Genomic DNA, 27,518 nt, shown 5'->3' with positions numbered 1-27,518 from the left:
GTTTGATTTCGAAAGCAAAAGAGGTATATAGGAAAAATATTGTCTAGAATGCTAATATGCATGTATAAATACCTATATATAGAATCTCTTCTGATTTTAATGTTCAGTTTAGATCTCATCTTGGCCCTTGGGATATCTTTTTGCTTCTATGGGTAAACAGATTTTATGAGAGGGAAAATTATTTTATTAAGAAAAAAATATACTGAAAGTTGAGCCAAACTATTCTTCTTCAAGATGACCTGCATAAGGCACTGTCATGCCATTTTACCACTTCCTGTGGAGTTGCAGTAAATCTGCAATGCTTACTGGGTCTTTCCCCTCTACATTTCCCTGAACACTCTAGGACCTGAGGAGGTGCTGGTGAGGAGCGGAACAGGTGTGGGAATAGAACTGAAATCTTAAGATTTGTAAGTATCCATCCAAGAAAAAAAGATTAGATAAATTCCTTTATCCAACTTCAATGAAAGAAGCTGAAGTTTTCAAAAATCAAAATGCATATTGACTCAATAAATCTTACTATCTTTTGTGCTATAAAGCAAGGATGGTGAAATCCATAAATGTCAACAAAGAAGGATCAGTACAGTTTAAATTTAAATTCAACCATTCCAAGCCAGTAAATATCAAGTCAACATTTTCTTTTAAACATATGCACATAGGTCACAGAATTGTGTAAGAAAAATGCATTTCACAAACATAGCACATCATGAAAGACTTACAAGGTTTCCTACTGAAAGCACACCACTAAACTGGTCTGTCATTGGATAGTGCTCCATGGCCATGAACAGGGTGTTTAGGACAATGCAGATAGTAATAGCCAGATCAACAAATGGGTCCATCACAATCAAATTTACAATATGTTTAACTTTCAGCCAGGGAGTACAGCAGTCCCAAATCAAGCAAGTGTTAGCAAATTTATACCAGCATGGTGGGCACTTCTGTCTGGATTCTTCCAGTTCTAGAGAGAAAAATGAAAATAACATCTTAAAAATAATTCTCTATTTCAGTATTTCCTTGAGGCCTAAATGCTGTTTTCCAAGGTACTGTCGATAAACTTTTGAAACCAAGGCTACTGTTAGTCAAAAGAAATTACAATTAAAAATAATCTATCCCACTATGTTCTAAATCTGATATAAAAAGAATACCAAATATTCAATAGGAAAAAATAACCACTCACAAGTGAATGCTATGTAGGATGCAAAATAGAAATTTGTCTTAGAGATGTGGCATACAGTCCAGAGGAGAGCCACAAAGATGATAGGTGGCCAGAGCAACTCCCATATTAGGACAGGTAGAGAGAGTTGGGGTTGATCAGTCTGGAGAAGAGAATGCTCTAGGAAGACCTTACGGCAGCCTTCCAGTACCTAAAAGGGGCTACAGGAAAGCTAGAAGGCCCATAAGACAAGGAGTAATGGCTTTAAACTGAAAGAAGGGAGATTTAGATTAGATGTAAGGAAGAAATTCTTTACTGTGAGCACAGCAAGGCACTAGAATAGGTTTCCTAAAGAGGCTGTGGATTGCCCTTCCCTGGTAGTGTTCAAGGCCAGGCTGGATGAGGCTTTGGGCAACCTCGTCTAGAGGAAGGTGTCCCTGCCCAAGGCAGGGAGGTGGAACTAGAGGATCTTCCAATCCAAACCAGTCTATCATTCTATACACAGAATGAACAAAATATTGAAAAGTTTCCTTGTGAAAGACAAACATTTAGAACAAACCTCAAGTCAGACAACTAGACAGTACTTTGATCCACATATGCAAAACTGCTTATTAATACCTTCTTATTTGCTATTTTGTGCAGTCATTTAAGCCTCAAATTATTGTTTTGCCCTATCTTACAAGTAGTTGCTCAATTCTATGACTCAGATTAATCATATTTAGTCTTACAGAAAGAAAAATGTGATCCTTCCTTTGTGAAATATCATGTCTGTTGAATTGGTAGAACGGGATCATTCTACTGCTAGCAGCAGAGATAGTTCAATAATCTAAAAGGAGCTGTTACCCCAAACCACTTCTGTACAGAAACACTGCATTGATCGAATGCTTTCTGCTTGCATTTAACTTGGAGGTTTGCTGCTTCCACCTCAAATCTATAAGGATACTGAAAGCTTGACTCCTTTTCCAAATATATCAGTCCACCTTTAAAAGAAGATACTACCTCCATATAGAAATCTCCTCCTGCCTGTACCCTTTAGGCTGAAATAGCTACCATGTAACACCACTACTACTTACTGTATCTTACATTTAATAGCACTTTGTGGCACTGTCATATAAAAATTGTGTTACATACCTTCCATTGTGTTTGTGAGCATGCTGGCTATACTCATTGCTCTTTGCCGTGCACTAGGATCTGTTAGATAGTCCATAGGAGCGTGATAAGAACTAGACCGTCTCTTTCTTAAGTCAGTTTCAGTAGTAGTGCCCTGAAAAGAAAATGCTGATAAAATAGCCTATTGATCATTTAGTAACACTGTAAATTATTACAGAAGTCTAATGGTTTAAAACACTCTGCTGTTCTGCACCATGTACGTTTATATCATGGTCTTGGAATAGACTTGTGTATGCCTAACTTTTTATGTAGCAAATAGTCAAATGCATCAGTAAGATTGCTCTTGTGCTTAAAGAATATGTTTTTAAGTATTTTACTGAAAAAGGGCTGAGACATTATAACAGTTTTTAGACTATAAAAAAATTCCACAATGCTTTTCAATGAGTTCTGGTGTAAATATATTTCTAATTAGGGATTGAAGCCTTCTTCTGAACATGAAAATGCCCAGCCCACACACCTAGCAGTAACAGAACAAAGGAAGTGTATTTTCTGAGCATAATTCCTAATGTAGAATCAATGATCAATTTCTGAGTACATGTTTTCAAATAACATAAAAAATACTGAATAATGTTGACATTAAAAAAAATAAACTGGAAAAATTAACTGTGTTACAGACACACTACCACACTGGTAGTAACCCAGGTAAGTTGTACTATCAGTGTTACATCAAAGCTTTCATATATGGTCAGAGAGAAGTTAAATACTCATTTAATATATTCCATTAAGTAAATACCCTTTTTCTTTTTCATTTTGAAATCCTGTCTGATGTACAAATACAGAAACTTCCAGTAAAGTTTTCAGTAGGCTAATGAATTGATGGGTGTAAGACTACACATACTACATTTGTTCAATGGTTTACTATGCTATTCTGCTAATTCACAGTAAATAAGCATATATTTTCATACATTTTGTTAATAAGAAATAGACAATTTTAGTTTCTGCTGTAACTTATAACTGGAATATATGAAAGGAGCATTCACAGCTTGGCCAGAAAGGGTATCATTCCCAAGTAACTAAATTTTTTAGGAACAGTAGGTGATCATACAGGGATAGGATATCATGCCCGAGCTACTGCAGACTTCCTTACATTGCTAGCAGTGGCTGCTTTATCGATCATCACCTCTGGCAGAAGCTGTCCAGTAGGTGACATCAAAGCTGGCGGCCCACCGACTAAAGAAACTACTCCGTTGCAATCCACAGTGCTGTGCATTTTCCCATTTGCTGGAAGTGGAGGTATTGTCCTGGATGACCTACTGGCCTGGCTAATGTTACTGTTGCGCCGTTCACCATGTCTATGAGGAACAAAGAGAGAATCTCTTCTGCTCTCATTGTCTTCAAATGTGCTGTGCTCATCATCAGCAAAGTCATTTTCTGATCCTACATCCTTTGCTCGACCTCTGAAGCTGAAAAGGCTTGTTCTGCTGTTACGCCTTGGGGAAAACAGGGAGCCTCGAATGCTCAGCAAAGACTGTAGGCAAATAAAAACAATTATTACAGATGAAAATCCTTTAAAATATAATGTACAGAGAAAAATTACACAGTGTTAATGTGTCTTAAAGGGTAAGGTCATCTACAAAGAAATGAACTGGAACAGCCTCCCCCCTAATACACTCCCTTTTGGGTAGTAAACAAAGAGCACATAAGTGACAGACAAGGACTAGTTATCTTACTACTCTGAAATCAATTGGTTTAATTAGAGTAAAAGAAACTGCTTGACAGAATTGTTTGCTCTGCCATTCTGTCTGCTTTATTACCAACTGTTCATAAACTGAATAAGCACATCTAGACACTATTTATCCCAGGTTGGCATTAGTCTGACAGGCTGAGTAAATAAAATTTTAGGCAAATTTCCTGACTCAGTCTGCATACAGAGGTAGCTCCCAAATAGTGCCTAGTTTGAAAACCACACATATAGGCGACAATAAGGTTTTAGTTTTGTTTTTAAACTCTTATCAATCCTTAATATGCAAAGATAAGCCTGCAATTTTGGATGAGTAGTCTCGCTGTTCTTTACTGACTTCCCAATGAGTAAATGTTCTACTATGGGAGGACTTTTTCAGGATAAGAGTCAAAATAATGTTCTAATTTTACAAAAAATTATGCATGTTTTCAACTTTAATTTATATCAGTGATTCTCTTGACTTGATTGATTAGCATTATCACCTGATTTCACCTAAGATCTCTACAAATAGCAGAGATAATACATAATACAGCAGTGTCTTTGTTTCTCTTCTGCAATTTATCTCTGTGGACCTAAGCCCCATTATTCTATGTACTGAAAAATGCAGAATAAAAAGGCACTCTGCAAAGAACTTATAAGTGTAACACAACAGATGGATACAAAAAGAGAAGGAATCTAAGGAGGCAAAATTGATGGGAATGATAAACAGTGGTCTTGGCTCACCTGAAATCACTTCCCTGTCAAGCTTTCTGTAGGCAGCATGGTAAAAGAGAGTTTTAAAGAGGGATTTGAGGATAGCAATGAAGTGTTCTGTGGAAACTCATGAATGCTTCTTCCAAGTATGAGTGACAGCATACCAAAAGGGCTCAAAGAAACTAGTTTGAAAATTTAACAGAAGGTTATGAATACTGGCATGGTTCAGTCAAAGCTGGGGCTTGACTGCTGTAAGTAGACAAGGTGGTGTAGGAGGAACTTTAGGCACAATATGTTTCATGGTATTAAAAAAAATCTTTAGGTAGCTCTATTTACTAGTAGGTCAGGTAAAAACAATGAGATCAGTTAGTGCTCTTTGCAACGATATTCTTGGTGAATACAGTAGTAACTGGGACACAAGAAGAGGTCTAAGTTAAACATGATTCACAGTTGTGGGTCCAGAGTAGCATAGTAAAATTTAAAAAAAAGAGAGAGGGAGAGAAAAGGGAAATAGCAAAAGGTCCTGTGGAAATCCTTCAGAAAACTGTCAAAGAGTTAAAAGGATCTTCCAAAGCACAACTAAAACAGGGGAATTGAGACAAAATCACAAATGTTAAGAAGAATAAGTTTTCAAGAAGAACATAATGGTCAGTTACACTGGAGGTGAGTGAAATGTCAAGGAAAATGTCAAAGATGAGATAAACTCCCAAGTTTTGTCTAGGAAAAGGTTATTAAAAACTGGTGAGCAGAATTTCTATTTAGTGGTTAAAACCCAAAGTGAAAAAGTACCAAGGTTGGAAAACAAGAGGGAAGGGTATTGCTACACTGTCATAGTAAATAGCTGTAAATGAACTTAGAGATGAAAAGGTAAGAGAAGTAATCATATAAGGAATGCTTCATTTCTTACAAGACAGATGAACTGAGCTGCAGTTGAGTAAGTCTGCAGTTTGAATGAAGACACAAGCAAGAATATACACCTCAGGGATCAGATGGGTCTTCAACATGAAGTAAAAGGATATAGGTGTGAAAATTTGCATAAGGAACAGAATGAATTATGAACTAACTAAAGTCAGCAATGAAGTCTTTCAGAGATTAGTTAGATAGTGCAGAATGGTAACAGATCAAGGGAGATGGGATGGGATGGGGAGGATGCAGAACTATTAAAAAGGAAGTATGTTAGGAAGTAAATGGAAGCAGAGTTAACTTGGCAGAAATAGGAGGCTAAGAAACATTATACTCCCACCACGATCTGATCTAAAGAGATAGTTCTTAATAAGAAAGTCTGAGGTGAATGAGGTTTGAGCTTCTTTGAGAATGGGAGCTGGAGAAAGTGATACATGAAGAGAATATGAATGCTCATGATCTATTTCTGGATGAAAAAGACTTTCCAGAGACAGTAATAGAAGAGGATTAGAAACAAAGGGATGTATTTAGTAATAGTGATTAAAAAGAGGGACAAAGCATGTCATAAAGACCAGGGACAATCAAGAAGGTGGGGATAAAAGGAAGAAGCATATTGAGGCACACAAAGGGGCAGGAGAATAGTTGATGTGAGATCTGGACTTGAAGTGCTGAGGGGAGAGTCAGAGATGAGCGAAGGAAGAGGAGCTCTAAAATCTGTAGAAGGGATAATGTAACGAAACTATGAAATGAAATAAATGTCTAGATGGGAGATGCAGATGGCACTCTGAGTCACTGGTGTTTCAATGTAAGAGAACACATGCAAGGACACATTGCCACACATATAAAGAAGGTGCCACACACACACCTTCTTTAAGATAACATCAGTTCTCATATCAATTAATTTCACAAATTTCACATGAACATTTATGCAATTTCTACTGGGTTTTTTGCATCCCAAATTTTAGTACTTTTCTCATTTAAAACATGAAATTCCTTTGTAAGTGCGTGTCAAATTTTGAAGCCACTGATCATGCTGAATACATCCATCTTGATGGGGAGATAGGTCTGTTTTCATTAAGACACTTAAAACTCATTTTAATTTATACACATTATTTTGATTTTTTTACACATAAATTCAGAATAACCCCAAAATCTCTCATATTCTTACAGTTCCATCTTTGGTTGCAAGTATTAACCCAGTCACACTTTGATTTAGGTTATTAAAGAGTCTCTGGTACTTTTTACAAGAGTTGACCACACTATTGACTATTTCACAGAGTTTTGTTTATGAGTTGACAACAAAGATGTTTAAGAGGTAAAAATATTATGGTACCTGATGTGGGGAAGAGAATCTCTTTTCGTATGTCAGTCTATTTCCCTCAATGGAAAATCGGAAACCTTTCCTTTTGATGCTGTCCTCTGATTCAGATTTGTGAAATTCTTCCCCATCCTTTCCCTCGCCTTCAGATTGTTCTTTTTGCTTTTTTTTCTTTCTTCTGTTCCTCCTCTCTTTAGCACTCTTTGAGCTCAATTTTGATGCCTCAGAAGAACTTTCGGAGAATCCACCTATTCCACCTACTCCACTATAATCTCTTGAGTCAGCTGCTGCAGCTGCTGCTGCTGCCTATACATACAAGCACATATGCAATTTACAACATTTTTATAAACACACAGCACTCTCTATTTTAAAGTTATTGCCATTCTTCAAAAAATTATGATTTTGAAGTAAAAGCAATGATCCCACTTCACTGAACCCACCACATCATAAGAAGCATAATTTGTGAAATACCACAGGAACCATAATTTGCCCCTACTCCACAAACCAGGAGTTAGAGTAGCCCAAGGGAACACTGTGCTGTCAGAGAAGCAAGTTAATAAGCATCTGGTTTAGATTGAAGCAATATGTTGCAATGAATTTTTACCTGAAATACTAGGTAAAAGTAAGGAATCAAGGCTCAGACAGCAGGAAAAATCCCTGTTAACAGGAAGGAGCACTTTTTTTACACCATTTTAGTTTTTTGAATACTCTCCAGGTGTAACATTGTTTACCTCTGTTTTGCAAATCATAATCAGAGATTTGAGTTAAACTGCAGACTATTAGAGACCTATTGCTGTGTGAAGTTTCAAACATTTGTGAAGCCATTTATTAATGTTTATTCACGAGTTGTCGTAAAGAAAGCCACTAGATACCAACTAACCAACCAAACAAAAATTTCTGACTTTAGTCACATGCTTACATAGAAAACAGTTCAACTTGTGCTCTGTGTGGCCACATGCCAAGCAGACCTTATCAATTATCCTGTTAAAGACGTCAGAGTCTTCAAAAAAAGTAAAAGAATTTCAAAGCACTATGTAAACATGGCGTCTGTACCATTAAAGTGTTTTCTACAGTTTCTTCACTTTTTCCAGTTTTCCTTAAAACTGGAATACTAAGGCTTTCGGCTGTGAGACCTGGCTAAGGAGTAGAAAGAGCCAAACATTGCCAAAGCAAAATATTTTTCCCATAATACCTAAAATAGTTTTGCTTCTGTTACTTATATAAGCAGAATCCCTATGTTTTGGGGTTGTGGGTTTTTTTGCACATCTCCATCTCCATTTCACAAAATCTTAGTTGAAGTTCGAAAGGAACCTCTGGAGGTCATCGTGTTCACCTCGCCAGCACAGACAGGGTCATCTAAAGCAGGTTGCCAGGGACCCAGTCTAGATGTTTTTTTATTATCTAAAAGTATGGTGATTCCACAAGCCCTCAAGGCAACTCATTCAAGTGATCAGTAAAAAAGTTAATTTCCATCTTCAGTTTGAAAATCCAATATTTTAGCTTATTGGCAATTATTTTGTCACAAATTACTCAAGCCAGCAGAAGCAGTGCAATGGAAAATAGATTGTTTTAAAAAAGAAGGAATTTATAAGACCAAAGGTAATATATTGCCAGGAGTAGGGGAGGAAAAATATTCTCACATATGGACATTGATCACAATCATGAATGGAAGAAGGAATTTTACTTTACAAGGATACCTGAGCTTCTTCCTGTTGCTTTTTCAGTTGTTCCAGCATTTGCTGAAATTCTGCTTCTTTCTGCTCTGCTTCTTCCATGGTTGCTTGATTCTGTTCTTCATAGGCCATGGCAACCACAGCCAGGATCAAGTTAATCAGATAGAAAGAACCCAGGAAAATGACCAAAACAAAAAATATCATGTATGTTTTCCCAGCAGCACGTAGTGTCTGGAGAAAAAGAGATAATGCACATTTTTAGCAGATTTTAAAATACAGTGCATAATAGAGTAGCATAATCTGTATTATAATCTATAAATACATTATAATACTATAATCTTAGCACAATATTATTTAGTTACTTTTTCCATATACAAATAGTATTATATCCTGGCTACATGTGCAAAAATCCAAGATTTGTGTCTACTATGGTCAAGGTAAATAAGATTCTGTAGCTTTAAATACCTCAGAATGTCTCCAAATAAGAATCTGTAGTAGCCGTGGCTGGCCCCAGTCTGTATTATAGTCTTTAAATCGAACAGTAGTGGGGCGACTAACCAGCATCTTACCTTCTTGTCTCATCAGTCCCAAACTACAGTCCCAAAAAGACGGTGCAGTATACAAAATGTCCCGCTGCACAACATCACTGTCCTTCAGGTTAAGAATATGTGTAGTTCAGGGACAAGATGTAACCTTTTCAAAGACAACATATTTGTACTAGACTGCAAATCAATTTAACTAGCATCTGCTTACAGTATGTTTGGGTAAGAAGCTTTGACAACTTAAGTTCATTTACTCACTTGTGAAAAGAAACAATAATGCTTAATTATTTTCATAAAATAGCAGCTATTTCTTATTATGAATTGGGTAGCACATAGGAATCTAAATCATAAGCAAGGGCTTTATTGTTTTAGACAGCTCACATATATGAAATAAAAGATGATTTCTGTCCCAAAGGCCTTAGGGACACGTGAATGAAATTAACTATGCAAGTACTATGTAGTAATGGTATTGGTGATGGTGCTGTTTATTTTAATAAGTCCTCACCAGCTGGTAAAGATTCTCCCAAAAGTCCTGAGTCATCAATCGAAACAGTGACAAGAATGCCCAACTGAATGTATCAAAACTTGTGTAGCCATAGTTGGGGTTTCTACCAGCTTTCACACATATATATCCTTCTGGACATTGACTACAAAAGAAGAGGAAATGCTATTTTTAACAACTACTCTAAATTACGATATACTATAGTAAATCACAAAATTGTTCAGGAGTACGAGTTGCTAATGAAATCATGAACAAGTAAAATTTTATTCTACATACTTGAGATAGAATATATATCTTAATGGATTTCATTTTAAAATTCCATTTCCTAATGATATTTTAATGCTTTAATAATATCATAGTAATCTATCCTTCCCGAAAATTTGTCGCATCAACACATCTCTACCGGGACAAGAGAAGGATGTCAGCCAGCATGGCTGACGACAAATAGTTGCTAGCAATATTTACGCACACAGCATTGATGTGGTTACCTTTAAAAAATTAGCCTAAGATGCTGACAAAAGTGCCTGTGTAAACTAAAATCACATAGTTTATTGAAGTATGGCTTCAATTGCAAAACATTGTTAATTTGCAACTCTATGGTACAGTCGATACTAAAGTTGACCACCTGAGCTATTCTATGTAGCTAGCCATTTTTTCTTGATGCATAATGAAAGCTGATGTCTGTTTTCTTACCCTGCATCTGAGCTATTGCCACACAGCAGAGCATCATTTTGTCCTTCTAAGAAGTAGAAATGACCTGTTTTTTAAAAAAATAAATTAAAAGGTGATGAGTAAGACATCATTCATACCTAATGGGAATTGAGCAATGATGTAGACTTTTAAACTTTTAAGAAATAAGCAGAGCTAACATTTTAAATGAAATATGCAATGATTAGGAATAAAAAAGCATGGAAAATATTGTTTTGTCAGGAAAATTACTTTCTATAGAGTCTGGAAGTTGGCCTTTCTTTTAGAAAACAGAGTTTTACAGCTAATTCTCAGTAACCTACAGAAATAACCGAAGTAGAATGGGTGGGATTGCGTATATTGGCACATGAGGGAACAAATACCAGAAAATGAGACAAAGGATGAGGGCAATTCCCCACCTTTGTTCATGCATTTTCATATATACCATTTAGTGTTATTAATTTATAATTATTCATTACATACTACTTTATCCAAATACTACTTGGAAAAGTACTGGAATTTTTGCAGCATGAAAATATAACACAACATGCAAAAGAAAGTGTTAACTGTATCTTAACTTTAGCAGCTGAGGGAGAAATCAAGCTTTGAACATTAAAAAATTACTACACAAAATTCTACAGCAGAGGAATGTACTTGAAGTATTTATATGTACATTGTTAAAATGCTATTGAAATGCAGTAAAACATCATTTAAAGAGATAAAAGTCTCAAAAGCCCCAGGATGTTCTTGTCTTTTACTTGTTTTGCTTTGAGGCAGAAAGGGAACACCTATTTGACATCAATTTCTAGTTTGTGACTCTTATGGTAAAATTAGACTCTCTAGTGGAGATTTTTTGGGTCAGGTGGCATATTAAGCTAAAGTTGCCAATATTAGGTATGTTCTGGCTGTTCTCAGGAAACAGATGGTTCCTTGAGATTCATTGCCAGCTGGCATAGATGAGCTTAGCTGGCATGAACTAATTGAGGGCTAATGCTAAAGAAACAAGTAGGGAATTGCAACCAGTTCCTACTGACTGCTTTTACTCTACCACCACCAGTATACCATAGAGATAGCATAAAATCTGCTTATTTTAAAAAGAGAGACAGATTATGTGCTTAACTTATGCAGTATATTCTCAGATATCAGATAAGAAAACAGTGCATCTTCAGACATTCTAGTGCTTGTATAGTCATGTCCATTTAAAGATGCAAATAGACTCTGAGTTGGATTTTTCAAAACTGTCTGTGGGCCTAATTCACACTCTTATGTGGCACAACTCTGGTAAGTAGAGGATCCAATCAAACCATCCAGTCAGTTTAACTGTGAGCCCACTACTTTGGAAATTGTTTGACATACTAAACATAGGAATGTGAGTTTGTAAAAACTATGCCATATATAAAATTATTCCTGTCTCCTGCCAACTTTATAACAGAACAACATCATGGGTACAAATTCAACATGACACTTTCACAAGCAAGTAAAGAAGATATGATCTGGCTGGAATCATCACTAAATACTTGAAAAAATACTCTCAGAGAACATTAGCCAGTGGTCCAATGTCAATACAGATGGGTATCTTTCTGAAGAACCTTCAGGGATCTGTGCTATACATGGTTTTCATAACAAGTTTCATTACCAACTCAAGACATGAAATAAAAGGGAAAAAAAATCCATCAAGTATTCTGAAGACATCAAGCTAGGAAAGAAGATGACTGAGATTTAGAATGACCTTTACAAACTGACAAGCTGGCCCAAAAGCAATTGGATTTATTTCAGCACAGGCAAGTGGGAAATACCACAGCTGACAAGAAAAAATCAAATACGTAAATGCAAAATAGACAGGATCAGGCCATGGCCACTGCTGTACAAAAAGATGCAGTGACTGTCACAAATCACAAGTTGACTGTGAATCAACAATATGGTGCAGATCTAAAAATGATGCATTTTTGAGATGTGTTAATAGGAATGTTATATATATGGCAGATGAAGTAATTACTTTTATTTGTACCCTTATTAGAAGAGTAAGTACCAGATTTGAGTGTCTCATTAAAAACAAACAAACAAACAAAGACCATAATCAAAATCCAAACAAACAAAAAGAAAAGCCAAAATCCCTAAGTGAAAAAAAAAGCAAAAAAACCTGAAAATAGGTAACAGAAAATGCAAAACAGGAAATGGGATTGGTTGCTTCAGAAAAGACCAGAAAGAAAGATAGTAACAGTTTCAGAATATCATAAAGACTAATATAAAGTCATCTATGATCATCTTATTTCTAACTCCACAGGGGAAGTAGTAATGTATTCAATCTGAAATTAGGAAAATATAATTCATATATTTAGAAAAAACTATTAGTGTCATGTAGTACTAGAAGCAGCTAAAGCAGAATGGAATTTGTTCTGCAGTTGTTTTTTCATAAGCTCTAATCCAAAATCTTCTCAAAGATGACATTCTCTGATACTACTAGCATGCTGAGACGATAAGCATATTAAGAGATAATAAGGTGATGAGACTTGGATCCAAAAACGCTTAGCTATGAAACTGAGGTTTCCTAACCTTCCATAATACAGGCATCAGCTACAACACTTATACAGACTTCATAAAAAAATCTAAGGTTATGCCTAATTAAAAAGTTCAAATTCAAAATACACTAAAATAAATAGGAGGGATGGAACAGATGATTGGGAGAGACTGAAGCTATTTAACATTATAAAAGACATATATATATAGTGATCTGCTATATATATACTCAGCCTTGTTATATCTGAATTTTAAAACAATTTTTGTCAACACAGTAGTGACATTAACTACCTAAAATGGTGAAAATACTGTATTATGAGCTAAAAAGGGACAAAAATGCTGCTTTCTTGAGTTTCTGCAGATAAAAAATATATGAAAATACCCATAATATGGAATCTAGTTCTTATTTTGCTAGAATAAGAAGTATGGGATAAATCACCAGTAGATCACCAGACATGCCACATAAAGGCATGCCTGTGCTGTGCACGTGAGGGTGGTGTAGAGACATTCACCAAGTTCCAGAAGAAACAACACAGCTACATTTACATGCCAAGACAGGATTCATGAGTTAACAGATGTTAAAATGGGATTTATGATATTGGGCATTATCTTGCACTAATGTAGCTATAAAATTTCAGATAATCTATTAGGACTATTACACTATTTCAGGAGTCTTAGAGCTAGGAAAGAAATATCTTCTTTGTGCTACAATGAGAATTTACTCTAAAAGCCATGTTGAGTTAAATGTAAAAAGATATTTTTTCTATCCAGTACAATATTATGTTAAACTACAGTATGATTGTCTTTATTTACTATATGAAGTGAATGCTTCTATGTCTCTTGACTAGATTACACCAATTTCAGTGCAATGGAACATACTGAGGCTTTTGTATCTATGTAAAAAAAATCTAGATAATTGATGCAGTAGATGATAAAATTAACTCTTACTTTTGTCTTCGATGTACTCATCCCAGTTAAATATTGTCATAGTTGTATTAATAAATGTACCATTTTCACCTATAGAGCTATTAAAGTAGGAAATAACAGTTGTTTCAAAAGTGGAATTGTCTGGAGGCCACTGTAGGCATTTATTCCTCAAGTTGCCCATGAACAGCTGTAGCCCTATTAGTGCAAATACACTCAGACAAAACACAGTCAGGATCATAACATCCGAGAGCTTCTTCACAGACTGAATTAGGGCTCCCACGATAGTCTTCAAGCCTGAAAAGAGAAAAGATTTTTATTATGATATCAAATAGATACTAAACATAAAAAAAAATGTGACTTTTCCTGACAAGATAAAGATTTCATGCAAATTTACAACTAAATGAGTCTAATATTTGTGTACAGTAACTTTCATGAAACATCTTATTACTTGTGAAGATGAATGAAAAGCTGTACATTTATGCTGATTTTATAGTGTACAGAAATAAAAATAGATAATACCAAACACATTGTTTATGCCAAAACAAGTGACTTTATTATTCATGCTATATCTCAACCCTACGTAAAAAAGCATTGTTTGCTTTTGCTGATGCTTCTTGCCCAAACCTTTCTTATATTACCCTTTAAAAAGTATTAGTAAACCCATTATAAAGATATTATAGGCACATATTTTATTGATATAATAATAATCTTCTTACAATATAAGAGGGGTGATGGTTTGGAGAAGAAGGACATCGTTAAAACAATACCCCATGCATGGCCCATGCTATCCTTTAGAGTTTAATTTATTATATATGACTTAAAACTGAATTAAGTTGCTATATCAAGTGCCTGCAATAAATGATAAAATTTGCATCAGTAAGGAAGTTTAAAATTAACTTATCTTAGAACACATAAAGGAAAGCTTGATGTCATAAGATGCAAATCACATAGGCTGTTTACTGCAAATATCTCATGCAAGAATCTGTTAAACTCAAAGGCTGATTTTTTTTTTTTACAAGAAAATGAAACTAATATAAGAAAAGTAAGAATCAATTTTAATAAAATTACATGTCTTGATTCCTGCTTTTTTCTTCTGTTAACATCATGTAGCAAACAAGGCTTATGCTTTTAAAAATGTTGAGTACAGTCTTTGTAGAACAAAAGTCAGCCTCGGTGTTTAACCTCGCTCTCACCTGGAATGACTGATATTGTTTTCAAAGCTCGGAGAACTCTGAATGTTCTCAACGCTGAGACATTGCCCAGGTCCACAAACTCTGTCACATATCTGTAATAGGGGAGTTCACACACAAACACAATGACAGCACACAAATAACAGTTGGAGTTACGAGGGGCCTAACACCTTACACCAACTACTTCTTACCTGGGATTACAGAAATAGTTTTCAAAGCTCTCAATACTCTGAAAGTTCGAAGAGCTGAAACATTGCCTAGGTTTACAAATTCTGTTACATACCTGTAGGATTAAATCACAGTTACTCAGAATTGAGGCAGATTTTATCTTATTTGCTTGGGTCTTCGATCAAGACCTCTTCACCCTTCACTGTATTTGGCCTGTGTTATAAATACGCTTCTGGCCATAAGATTAAATTTAGTGTTATAAAATAAACCACATTGACTTCATTTTTGAAACTTAATTTGGTCAGCTTATAGCAGGAAGTTAAAAAGATTCCTTTAGTTCTGGTATGCAGAAATGAGACAGGATATGAACAGTTCAGGCTGATGGCATTCACAATCGTAACGGGATGGCACACCATGCTGGCCCCTGCAGCACATACTTAGTTAGAAATATTAAAATGTGTAAAAGAGGTATAAGAAACATATTGAAACCGCAGGAAGTCCAGGCTCCAAATGTTCTGGCTGACAAAATATGAGGCAATTTTTAGTCACTAATCTTGTGCTATCTGAAAGAATTTTTTACTAAAAAAAAGTAGAAGACTTACGCAAACGTAATGACAGTGAAATCCAGCCAATTCCATGGGTCTCGAAGAAATGTAAAATCTTCTAAACAGAAGCCCCTTGCAAGAATTTTAATAAGTGATTCAAAAGTATAAATTCCCGTGAATGTGTATCTGAGGAAAATATGCAAGACAGGGTTTATAGAAACACACACACATTATCTTTACATGTTATGCTCTCCAGTTGCTTTATTCTCATTTTCTGCTCTTTAAGTGCCATAAGAATTTCATGGAAGTTCCAACCAATTTTATGCATCTAAAGAATTTATACCATAAGGTAGGAGGAATCAAATTATGATTAAAAGACTAAATGCAAAACAATGCTTAAGTTCAGATTCTATAGTCTATACCAATGAGATAGTTGAAAATTTGTTGTTAACTTCATTGGCAGGTCTTTATATCTAATCTGATTACATTATAACGAAACACATAGATTGATTATGTTAGGATTTTGGAAGTTGTTTCCAGACCAAAAACTTCTGTCTTCAGTTTTATTTTTATGCTGAAATGTTGCTAAGTACGATGAGCTGGCAATGTGCCAGCCCTCATCAGTCTTCACTGATTTTGTTATAGTAGGTGTATCTAGTAGTTCACCTTCAGCAAGACATGTATAATATTGGAATGAACCAAGTGTTTTCAGATACAATATTATGTTCAAGAACAACCACAAATGCTTGCAAATGCCAATAAAATCCAGTAACTCATTTTACTAAAAAAAAAAAAAAAATTTATGCTGAAATTTGAAAAGTAAAAATATTTCATTCTGGCATTCTGAGTCATTTCAATTTTCTATCTCCAAAAGACAGAATCTTGAAATTTAGTCTCATTTATATCTCTGATGCAAAACAATTCCAATTAAACTGCTTAAAAGGCTTGAATTGGTTTTCAGGCTTCAGCCAACCTGAAATCAATTTTGCAATGTGAATTATTCAGTTGAGTTTCTTTCCTTTACAACTTTACTGAATAGATGAGGACTTCTGTTGCATATCTAAATGGCACAATGTAATGACATGAAGAAATATTCAAGCTAGCTATCTTTACTCATAAATATTTACTATATGCTCGACATTCGGAACACATGTATGTTCATATTGAACTGTAAATGAACACGTCTCCACTGATTTTAACAGCCCTGTGATTTTTGGTTACTAAAGACTGAACAAGTAGGTATCATGCAAAGCAGTTAGGAATGAAGAAGTAGAAGCATAAAATGCTATTCCAAAAATAAATCATCATGATGAGCTGTGTTTCACACTGAGGTCTGTAGTCTTGGAACTATCACCAAATATGCAGCAATTGTATATTGGCACCAAGTAGCTGACATCATATTGGACCACTTTTCTTCCAATGAGAAGATAAGCCAATCATTTAAACAATTTTTGAATAGCTTATTTTTCATACAAGCATTCCATTGTTAGATTGTCTTTGGTATAGGAAAGCTATACAATGGTGAACACAGACATTCATTAGATGATCCCTTTATCTGTGATGATTATTGCAGTAGAGATGGAAGACTGTATTTCCCCACATTCTTTCACAAATGGAACACAGAATGCAGTGATAAATATTTATATTCCATTTTTTTGCATAGTTGTAATACTAATTTCTCTTCTTACATTCCCCATCTAGTACTGCAAACAGAGGATGGACAGTGAACAACTTTTAATGATGCAAGTGTTGTAAAATATATGTATTTAATATTATGCAGAAGAAACTGCCATCAGAAGAGTTGTTGAAAAGATAAGCCAACAAGGTAGCTGCTGTCAGTGGATGTCACTCTAATAAAAACTAATTTACAACAGTTTCTTTTAGATTACTGACTATTATTCAAAGAAAATCCATTTAACTTACTCTACATTCTTTGTCCAGTCTGGAGGGTTACTCATGGTCATAAATACACAGTTGGTCAAAATAGTGCACATGATAAGCATGCTGAATAATGTAGGTTAAGAGTTAAGGAATGTAGGCCAGAAAATCTCATAAAAAGAGTATCAAATAACATGCTGCTTTGGCAGATTTCCACTATCAGAAGCTATTTATCCCTCCAGTGCTCTCTTAACACTCAGGGAAAAACCTAATTATGTTAAAACTTCCACAGTCACTGCTTTACAGCTAAAAGAGAGCAATCACATACTAAAAATCAGAAAATCTGATGATGAAAAAACCCAAACCCAGCCCTTAATTTTAAGAAGACCTTAGATGACTTTTTGTTGGAATTAGTAGCTTCTAAGTTAGTGGAATGACAAAAAAAAAAAAAAAGTTGAGTGTTTGTTTTGGATGATCTAGGCAAATTCAATCTGCTTCATGTGTACAAACCAGTTAAAAACACATTTCCTTCACTTCTTTTGTATTTCCCCATTATATTAGGCATGTATCAAAATTTTTGCTTATAATACCTCTGCTGAAAGCTCGTTGTCACATAGTATCAAGCCTTCATCATACAGGGAAATTTAATCACTGTTTGCATTATATATGGCTTTTGTTGTATAAAGTTGATGAAGAGGGTGGCACATGATCTTCTCAAAAAAAAAAAATTCTGGCACAGGTCCAAGTCCTAAATACTTTCACAGATTTTAACAGAACTGCTCTGAATCTACAACACATCACTTGCTGGACTGATGACGTTTTTAGAAACGAAAACACAATCCCCCGAATGCAAACCACACAGGTGACGCATAAAATGTCCACACGATGGCACCATCTCCTAAAACTACAAAGCGGCCAAAGCTCGATTTTCAAAAGAGCTTTAGCTTCTCTAGCTAAAATGCAGGTTCACACGGAGCTGCTTAATAGAAATCCGAGTATAATGGGGTGGGAAGCGCTGTGAGTGCTTTTTTTCTGCACATCTACATTAATGAAAGAAACCTTCAAGTGACAGTATATACCTCTGCCTTCTGAAATCTCAAATGACTGTGACATTATATTCAGCAATTCTTTGTGTTTTCCACTCAGTAAACACATTTCAAATCATTTATTCAGAATCCAGCTTCTCACTACGCAATTTGTATATGAATGGAGCAGAAGAAAAAAATAAAAACTGTTAAAAAATAATGTGTTATAAGAGGGTTTCGCAAGCCTATGTTTTACACAGGCTTCCAAACCCCTTTTTGATTAAATGTCCTGTCAGTGTTGCAAATCCCCACTAGGCTTTCATCAGAGAAGAAATAACTAGAATATACCTTCCCACAATTTTAAACATTTTTTAACATTATGACTTTGGTGAATCTAGCTCTTCACCACCATCTCAGTCCTATGATCTCCCATTATTCATGTAATAGAATAATGCACTATAATATACTAAGGATTGTCATATAATTGACAAATAATTATTTTCAGTGACACTTGTAGCCAGCAAATACAAAACAGGCTATGTAGTGTCATGACTGATTCTGAAGTCACTTGCAGGCTACCCACTGATAAAAACATCCAACATGTAACAACCATTATCATCATCAGACTTCCATTATACAAAGATTGAACAAAAAAATCCTCTCAAGATTTATTCTATATGATCTTAGAATCCTTACATCTAACACTACACACAAAATTACTTTCAGTGTGCTTATGTTTGACTGTTGTAAAATGTACATGTGTAAACATTTCATTTGTTCCTTAAGAAACTAGACTTGCTGAAGTCAATGCTCTCATTACTCATATCAGCATTTGGGATCAGACCAGTGGCATGCCTACTATAATCAGCTATCAAAACACTGAACATGACAAAATAATAAACAAGTAATTGTGATAATTTAGCTTTGCAAATATCTACCTGCAATGAAGATTAAAATTAGAACATCTCCAGGATTATGAATGCATAATGCAATAATGATCAAGAAATATAACAGATGGGTAAGATACATATAGGACTAAGTGTATAATAAAACAAGAAACCTAAGCTGCTTTATCAACCTATTCTTCTGCAATTGTGATTTGAATAAAAAAATGAAAAGGAATAATGAAAGTGTATTTTCACTAAATATTCATGCAAGCACAAACCTAGGATCAAAGATTTGATTTTTAACACAAAGTGTCTGTGAAGAACTGAAAGTATTTTGAACAATATATATGCAGTTGATGAAAAATGGGGAGGAGGAGAAAAGATGAAAAAAAAAAAAAAAGTGATGACTACGTGAAAAAAGACAGAGAAGAAAAACACAGATGGGGGAAGAAAAATAACAGGAAGAAATTGTGAAGGACCATGACTGGTTGTCTGGCTTCTGATATTATGTAAAAAGAGAATAAGAAAAAAAAAAATTAAGAGAGAAATAGCAGAGACAAGAGGGACAAAGCACTATAGATCACATTGATCTCGGGACACATGCCAGAGAATGATTTAAATACTAAGTAACATCTCATTTGCTACAGTTCTAGACTAATCACTTGAAAAGGATATGAATGTACCAAAATCTTAATAGCTATTTTTCTAAGAGGATTGAAAGGAGTTAACATGTACAGGGCAGAGGTGGCACTGAATCGGAATATTGCCTTCCCTTTATTCAATACTATAAAGGTCTGGAAAAAGAAACACAGAATGAAAAATGACATTTAAAAGATATCAAGTCACATAAAAGTTACAAGTTCACAGCTAGAATAATTTTAATTTCATTATTAATAATATTTGGTCAAACTCTTCTTCCATTTACACCTCTCCACAATCACAATCCCTTTATCCAGTTTACAAACACTAGAATCCAGCCAAACTACTGAATATCAGTGCAGAAAAACATTTGAGTAAGTTTAGTCAGAAATTGTAAGTAGTTCTGATATTGCTAGATAGAAAACAAAGACATGTATATAAGGTACAAGTGTATATAATAGTTGAAGAATTAGTATACTTTTTGTACCTAATAATGTATACACTGCAGTATGTAACTTAAAGAAAAATGACCACCATTAAAACTTCAACATTCCCTGAATCAAATAACCAGCATTAATTATCACATCAAAGTACTACAAAAACAGTACTACAAAGTGATCTAAGAACAATCTTCATGAAAATAAGGAAATTGAGAGTGTTCAATTACCAGTTTTTCAACATAACACTAATGTATTGAATAGGTTCTGTTGTACTCTTAAGACTAACGCATTGCTTCTCTTTTTAACTGTTTCTTGTTAGAGTTTAATACATGTAATTCTATTTCTCTTATGTCATGCTTTACTTTCACCCAATACAGCAGTCAATACTCCATGTAATTTCACTATCTCTCCACTGTTTTAGCAATAATGCGTGTATACTAGCAATATTTTTTAAAGTATTTATAAAGGTAATAGTTTTATTAAAACCTGGTAAATAACAATAAAGCATTTATTTAACAGGCAGTAAAATTTAAATTTATTTAGATTTCCATTGGGGAAATTCTTATCTATTTCTATTATCTCTTCTTTCTACATGAGTGAAAGTTCATGCTCACTGAAATTAAGTGGATCTAGCTAGCATTGTCAGCCCTAAAAAGCCCAAGGGCAACATAAGCCATGCAAACCTGAAGCAGAGCCAGTAACCAAGCTCTGCCTCAGCTGGAACCAGAGGGCAGCATTTGTAAAGATTATGCTCTACTTGCTGAGCAGGTGTGAGAAATACAGCAGCTGAAATCCTCAAAACAATGCCTCCCCTTGTCAGAAATCATAAATTTCCACACTTCCAAAATGAACGTATTTGCATTCCCCCATATATCTGTTGATTCTCAAGCCAGTGTTCTGTGACTTACTCTTTGCTACCATTGCGTTACGACTCTATTACTGTTCTTCCTGGGGTTCAAGAAAATATTCCCTCAAATCAGTTTTCATATGTTTTCTGTTATATCTCCTATTAGAAACCACTGTGATTTTGGAAAAAATCAAGTAAACTGCTAAGCATTTCTCAATCAGGAACAAACAATTCAGCAGGATTCTACTTCCCGTCCACATTTAATTGCAGATTTACTTTTCTGGTTTCCAAAGCATGATAATACATGTGCTAACTTTAGGATTTCCAGCACTTAGTTTTAGATTTTTACTATTGCAGAACTGGGAAAGAAGGAAGAACCAGCACTTTGACCCAAATTCCATTTACCTAGACTTCAGCAGGATAAATCACTTGAGTAAAAGGAGCAGAACACAATATTTAATTGAAGACCTCATTTTCAAAGTTAACTCATGATTCTCTGCATTAATTGAGTTTCAGAAATTCTGCAATGAACATTTAAAATACATCTGATATTTTTAAAGCTGTTCTGTTTGTTTAGTTTAGTATGTTTCAACAAATGAATGATGAGACATACCCCTATTTGCTGTAGGAAATAAATATCTACATTTACATTTTTTTACTTAGTTTGACTCCTAACAATTCTTGGGGGTTTTATTCCTTTTTCTTTGAATCTCTTTATGTGAGAGGGCAACTGGAATGTACTTAATTCTGTCCAGGTGAGGATGATGGACAAGTTGAGAGTTTGTGAGTTAGAATTAAGGGGCAGGCTAAGCACGTGTGACACTTGTGGGTGGTCTATTAGAGGCCACCTGATCAGGATGGGGAAGTTGATGAGGCTTTCTACAGGCAGCTCATAGCAGCCTCAAAGTCACAGGCCCTGGTTCTCATGGCGGATTTTAACTACCCAGACATTTGCTGGAAGGCCTCCATAGCTAACCACTTACAGTCCAGGAGGTTCCTTCGGTGAATCGATGACAACTTCTTGATGCAAATGGTGGATGTGCCAATTAGAAGAGGAGCACTACTGGATCTTATACTCATGAACAAGCAGGGTCTGCTTGAAGTGGAGAAGGTTGAGGACAGTTTTGGCTGCAGTAACCACAAGATATGGGAGTTCAGGATCTTGTGTGGTAGGAACAGAACATCAAGCAGGATCACAGCCCTGGACTTTAGCAGGGCCAACTTTAGCCTTTTCAAGCAATTGCTAAGGTACTAGCAATTAGGTACCATGGGACAGGGTACTAAAAGGCAAAGGGGCCCAGGGTTGGTCTATATTCGAGGATCACTTTCTCCAAGCTCAGGATCGGAGCATCCCAGTGGGTAGGAAATCAAGAAAGGGCACCAGGAGATCTATAGGGTTAAACAGGGAACCGCTGAGCAAACTCAAGTGGAAGAAGAGAGTTAGAAGAAGAAGAGAGTCTATAGACTCTATAGATCATGGAAGGAAGGGATGGCCACTTGGGATGAATAAAAGACTGTTGTCAGAGGATGAAGGGAGGCGACTAGGAAAGCTAAAGCCTCATTGGAGTTGTGCCTTGCAAAGGAGGTCAAGGACAACAAGAAGAGCTTGTTCAAATACACTGCAGATAAAACTAACACTAGAGGCAACGTAGGCCCACTGTTGAATTAGGCTGGTGCCCTGGTGACAGAGGATACAGAGAAGTCAGAGTTACCGAATGCCTTCTTTTTCTCTGTCTATACTGTTGGAGACTGCCCTCAGGAGCCCCAGACTCCAGAGGAAGCCCGGTTAAAGGAGGAGTTTTGTTTGGTTGATGAGGACTAGGTTAAGGATCAGTTGAGCAACCTGGATGTACATAAATCCATGGACCCTGATGCGATGCACCTGCAGGTGCTGAGGGAGCTGGTGGAAGTCATTGCTGGACCACTCTCCATCATCTTCAGTAAGTTATGAAGAATAGGAGAGGCGTCTGAGAACTGGAGGAAAGCAAAGGTCACTCCAGTTTTCAAAAAGGGCAAGAGGGAGGAGCTGAATAACTATAGACCAGTCAGCCTCACCTCCAGCCCTGGAAATGTGATGGCACAACTTACCCTAGGTGCTATCTTCAGGCACAGCACTACAAGGGCTAGTGTGGAAAATCACCACCACCCCAGACCCAATACATATATAAAGGACAAGAGGGTCATTAGGAGCAGTCAATATGGTTTTACCAAAGAGAAGTCATGTTTGACCCACCTGATAGCCTTTTATGAAGACATAACCAGGTGGACAGATGGTGGTAGTGCAGAGGATGTGGTTTCTCTCGATTTCAGTAAAGCATTTGACACCATCTCCCACAGCATCCTCGCAGCAAAACTGAGAAAGTGTGTGCTTGATGATCAGGTAGTGAAGTGGATTGTTAATTGGTTGAGGGAAAAAAGGCCAAGAGTTGTGATCTATGGGGCAAGGTCTAGTTGGAGGCCTATAGCTAATGGAGTCCCTCAGGGTCAGTGCTGGGACCAATACTGTTCAATATATTAATGAACTTGATGAGAGAACAGAGGGCATTGTCAGCAAGTTTGCTGATGATACTAAACTGGGGGGAGTGGCTGACACACCAGAAGGCTGTGCTGCCATTCAATGAGACCTGGACAGGCTGGAGAGTTGAGCAGGGAGAAATCTAATGGAATTCATCAAGGGCAATTGTAGAATCTTGGCTCTGGAAAAGAATAACCCCATGTACCAGTACAGGTTGGGGAATGAACTGTTCGAGAGTATTTTAGGGGGAAAGGACTTGGGGATCATGGTGATCAGCAGGATCACCACGACCCAACAATATGCCCTCACGGCCCAGAAGGCCAATGACATCCTGGGGCATATTAGCAGGGGTGTGGTGAGTAGGTCAAGAGAGGTTCTCCTCCTCCTCTACTCTGCCCTCATGAGACCACATCTGGAATATGGTGTCCAGTTCTGGGCCCCTCAGTTCAAAGAAGGACAGCGAGCTGCTGGAGAGAGTTCAGTGCAGGGCCACAAAGATGATGGAGTGGAGCATCTCCCTTATGATGAAAGGCTGAGGGAGATGGGGCTCTTTAGCTTGGAGGAGACTGAGGGGTGACCTCATTAATGTTTACAAATATATAAAGGGTGGGTGTCAGGAGGACGGAGCCAGGTTGTTCTCAGTGATGTCCAAGGACAGGACAAGCGGTAATGGGTAAAAGCTGAAATATAAGAGGTTCCAAAGAAACATGAGGAAAAACTTCACTGTGAAGGTGATGGAGGATTGGCACAGGCTACACAGATGGGTTGTTGAGTCTCCTTCTCTGTAGGCATTCAAAACCCGCCTGGATGAGTTCCTGTGTGACCTACTTTAGGAGGCCCTACTCTGGCAGCGGGGTTGGACTAGATTATCTTTTGAGATTCCTTTCAACCCTTCAGATTCTGTGATTCTTTGAAGAAGATATTTTGCTTTCTTCTAATTTACTTGGTTTTATTCACTAGCTAATTTCCACAGGAAAGAAAAGAGAAGAAAGCACAAGAAAAATATTATAAAGGCAGATTGTAATTTCTTCTTTACTGGTAGAATACTGATGGTGCAACACATATGATGCCAAAAGTCTGAGGAACTGGAATTCTGGAGGAAACCCAAGGACACTTGTTAAAAAAGTCTAAAGTTTAGCATGTTTGTGCTTAGCCACAACAGCTGTTACTTTAAACAAACAACAAAAAAAACTGTGGGGTTTTTTTTTTAAATTTACATCTCTATTAAATATTTGTTTTAATTATGTAATATTCTGTCAACACTCAAAGAATTCCTACCTCCCCTTTATTTACATCCCTCTTTTAAACATCTCCTCTTTGATAACAAAACCAGAACAATATAAATTTGGACATGAAATATTTTTCACCCATATTATTTCAGTTGCACATATGGTGCTTCTACAGACTACATAATGGAAGAGGATAATCTTCAGCATATCCTGAGAAATTACCTCTACATACTTCCCTATCCTTCCCAGCAAGACAACTGATGCTTTCCACGAGACAATGAAGAAAGCCAGTCAGAAGGTGTCTAGCTACCTTTGGGGTGGGTTTCATAGTGAAGATTTGCTCCTTTCACATCTCTGATACAGTAATTAATAAAAGAATTTTAAAGATAACCCCTGTGCTACTTTTTCAATTCTGCTGTGTGTAAAACTCTGACAGTTACAAATATTACTAAAATGGCAGATATATTAAAATAAACATAAATGCATCTCTGTCAACAGACTAGGTCCCACAAACTTTCATTACTAACTTCTGTCCTTACAATTGAGATTTCTGCCTGTGAAATCAGCTGCTGGGGAAATGTATTGTAAGTAGAAACTGGGTCCAAAACACTGGAAATAATATATCTGTGAGATGGTTCCTTGGAATTTCAATCTTCTTAAAAGTCCAATAGAAATATACAACACACTCACTTTTTTATTGATATAATATGGGTCCAGGTCTTCCAAAGGCTCAGACACCATTCCTGGAGGTATGTCGCCATAAATAAACGGCAGTGTCTTTCCTGCCTCCAAGTCGCTGTTTGGCTTGGGGCCATCTTCATCATCCTCATCTTTGCGTTCTTGTTTGGACTTTTTAGCTTTTTCTTCATTGACACGCTGCTCAATAGCTGCAAGTGACTCTCTTGTGAAATAGCGGAAGCTGTCAGGTCCTGGTGGTACCAGCACTGATTGTGCCATCTTTTCATCCTGCACCTCTTAAATACTGTTTAGCCTCTCTCATAAAAAAGCACTAAAAATATAAAAAACAGAGAACAAATTTAGAGTAACACAATTAACGACAAACAATGTAAAGGGATATACATTCATAGAATTTTCTGTGGGACATCTTGTTAAATTCAGTAATCATTCTCCAAGAGGAGGCTGCTGTGAAACGGACATTTTAATTTGGTTTTATGTCCAGAAAAACTATATTCCTTCACAGCTGGCCTCTTAGAGCTGTTTTGAAGGTAGGAATTCTTAAAAATTTAGTTTAAAATTCACATAATGCTTGTGATAATAGATTGCTATACAAAAACCCCACGACATACAATACAATATCATCTTCTTGCTTTGATCAAGGGTAATGCTATCCATTCCAGTGGACAAATTCCCATGCAACCTGATGTAAGTGAATCTGCTTTAGCAAGGGAGCTGTACTAGATGATCTTTAGAGGTTCCTTGCCTACCATTCTGAGATTCCGTTTGAGATATCTTCCACCACAATCAGTGGCAGGGATCAACAGTCAGTAAGTATTTCTGGTTTGGTGTTGAGGAGTGAGGCTCCAGACAATTCACCTCCTCAGCACTCTGAAAGCTGCACTTCGGATCAACCCTCCCTCTTGCTATAAGGACATGAAATGACTCCTAGAATCCACTACTGCCATGTAAGGCCAGAGGGATCAGTGGAAAGCAATGAGAGGTGCTCCCTCTCTTTGGATACAAATATGTTACCTTTGCAGAGCTGCCAGCTCAGGAAACAAGATTCAGGCACAAGCACCTGTACTGAGATCCCCCGCCTGACAACACACTGTGCACTAGAAGAACTGCTGAATTAAACAAAAAATGATTTTTAATCATTACACACTGCGCTTATATCTTTTAAGTCTGGTACCATTTCAATTCCATATATTTTTCATAAAATTCACTACCAAGAGCAGAACCATTTCTGCTTATTGTCTCCAGACAGTTAAAAAGAATAAGTGGAAAATATTCCCAACACAAAGGCTTTGATCTGAAATCATAAATGGGATCTCTGCCATAGCCTTCAGAATTTTTCTCGAGTCCTCCTGAGCAAGTACATTAAAAATATAGCAAATGCAATTAAAAAGCAACAACTTCTGAGTAAGATAATATACCTAAGAAGCAAGCATCACATTAAAATGATCAATAGTTAGGATACAATTAGCATGATCCTATTTTACTGCCTCACTAAATACACATACTCCAGCACAGCTGCAACAAATGCGTATTTTTGAAGCCCAATAAATAAACTGTAACACGATGCTTCCTCCTCCTTTTCAACCATCTGCACATAGCCATTTACACCTACACAGACATCCACACACAGCCCAACTCCTGCAGGTCTCCCTGTGAGCATGCTCTTCCACTGCAGGCAAATGCACCTGGTGCATTC

The 27,518-nt window shown here is 36.4% G+C and overlaps 1 protein-coding gene across 9 annotated transcripts in view; it reads right to left on the bottom strand.

Moving 5' to 3' along the window:
- LOC104559722 (sodium channel protein type 2 subunit alpha) overlaps positions 1–26,083 on the bottom strand; it is a 56,581-nt gene extending 30,498 nt beyond the window's left edge. Inside the window, exons 1-13 of one of the 9 annotated variants that reach the window (XM_062004970.1) lie at positions 25,817–26,083; positions 20,132–20,250; positions 17,590–17,679; positions 15,724–15,852; positions 15,145–15,236; positions 13,785–14,057; positions 10,326–10,389; positions 9,636–9,777; positions 8,613–8,819; positions 6,931–7,221; positions 3,408–3,788; positions 2,282–2,414; positions 717–955 (exon numbers count right to left, since the gene is read on the bottom strand). In XM_062004970.1, the coding sequence (XP_061860954.1) occupies positions 717–955; positions 2,282–2,414; positions 3,408–3,788; positions 6,931–7,221; positions 8,613–8,819; positions 9,636–9,777; positions 10,326–10,389; positions 13,785–14,057; positions 15,145–15,236; positions 15,724–15,852; positions 17,590–17,679; positions 20,132–20,250; positions 25,817–26,083 (2,427 nt within the window). Of the gene's footprint in view, positions 1–716; positions 956–2,281; positions 2,415–3,407; positions 3,789–6,930; positions 7,222–8,612; positions 8,820–9,635; positions 9,778–10,325; positions 10,390–13,784; positions 14,058–14,956; positions 15,049–15,144; positions 15,237–15,723; positions 15,853–17,589; positions 17,680–20,131; positions 20,251–25,816 lie in introns of all 9 variants that reach the window. The other 8 variants (XM_062004972.1, XM_062004977.1, XM_062004973.1 and 5 more) reach the window with 8 other exon arrangements.
- Positions 26,084–27,518: the final 1,435 nt, after the last annotated feature.

Source organism: Colius striatus, chromosome 11, assembly GCF_028858725.1.
Source record: "Colius striatus isolate bColStr4 chromosome 11, bColStr4.1.hap1, whole genome shotgun sequence".
Lineage (NCBI taxonomy): Eukaryota > Metazoa > Chordata > Aves > Coliiformes > Coliidae > Colius > Colius striatus.
The sequence above is the reverse complement of the archived record's forward strand: the minus strand, read 5'-3'. Positions and strand labels throughout refer to the sequence as shown.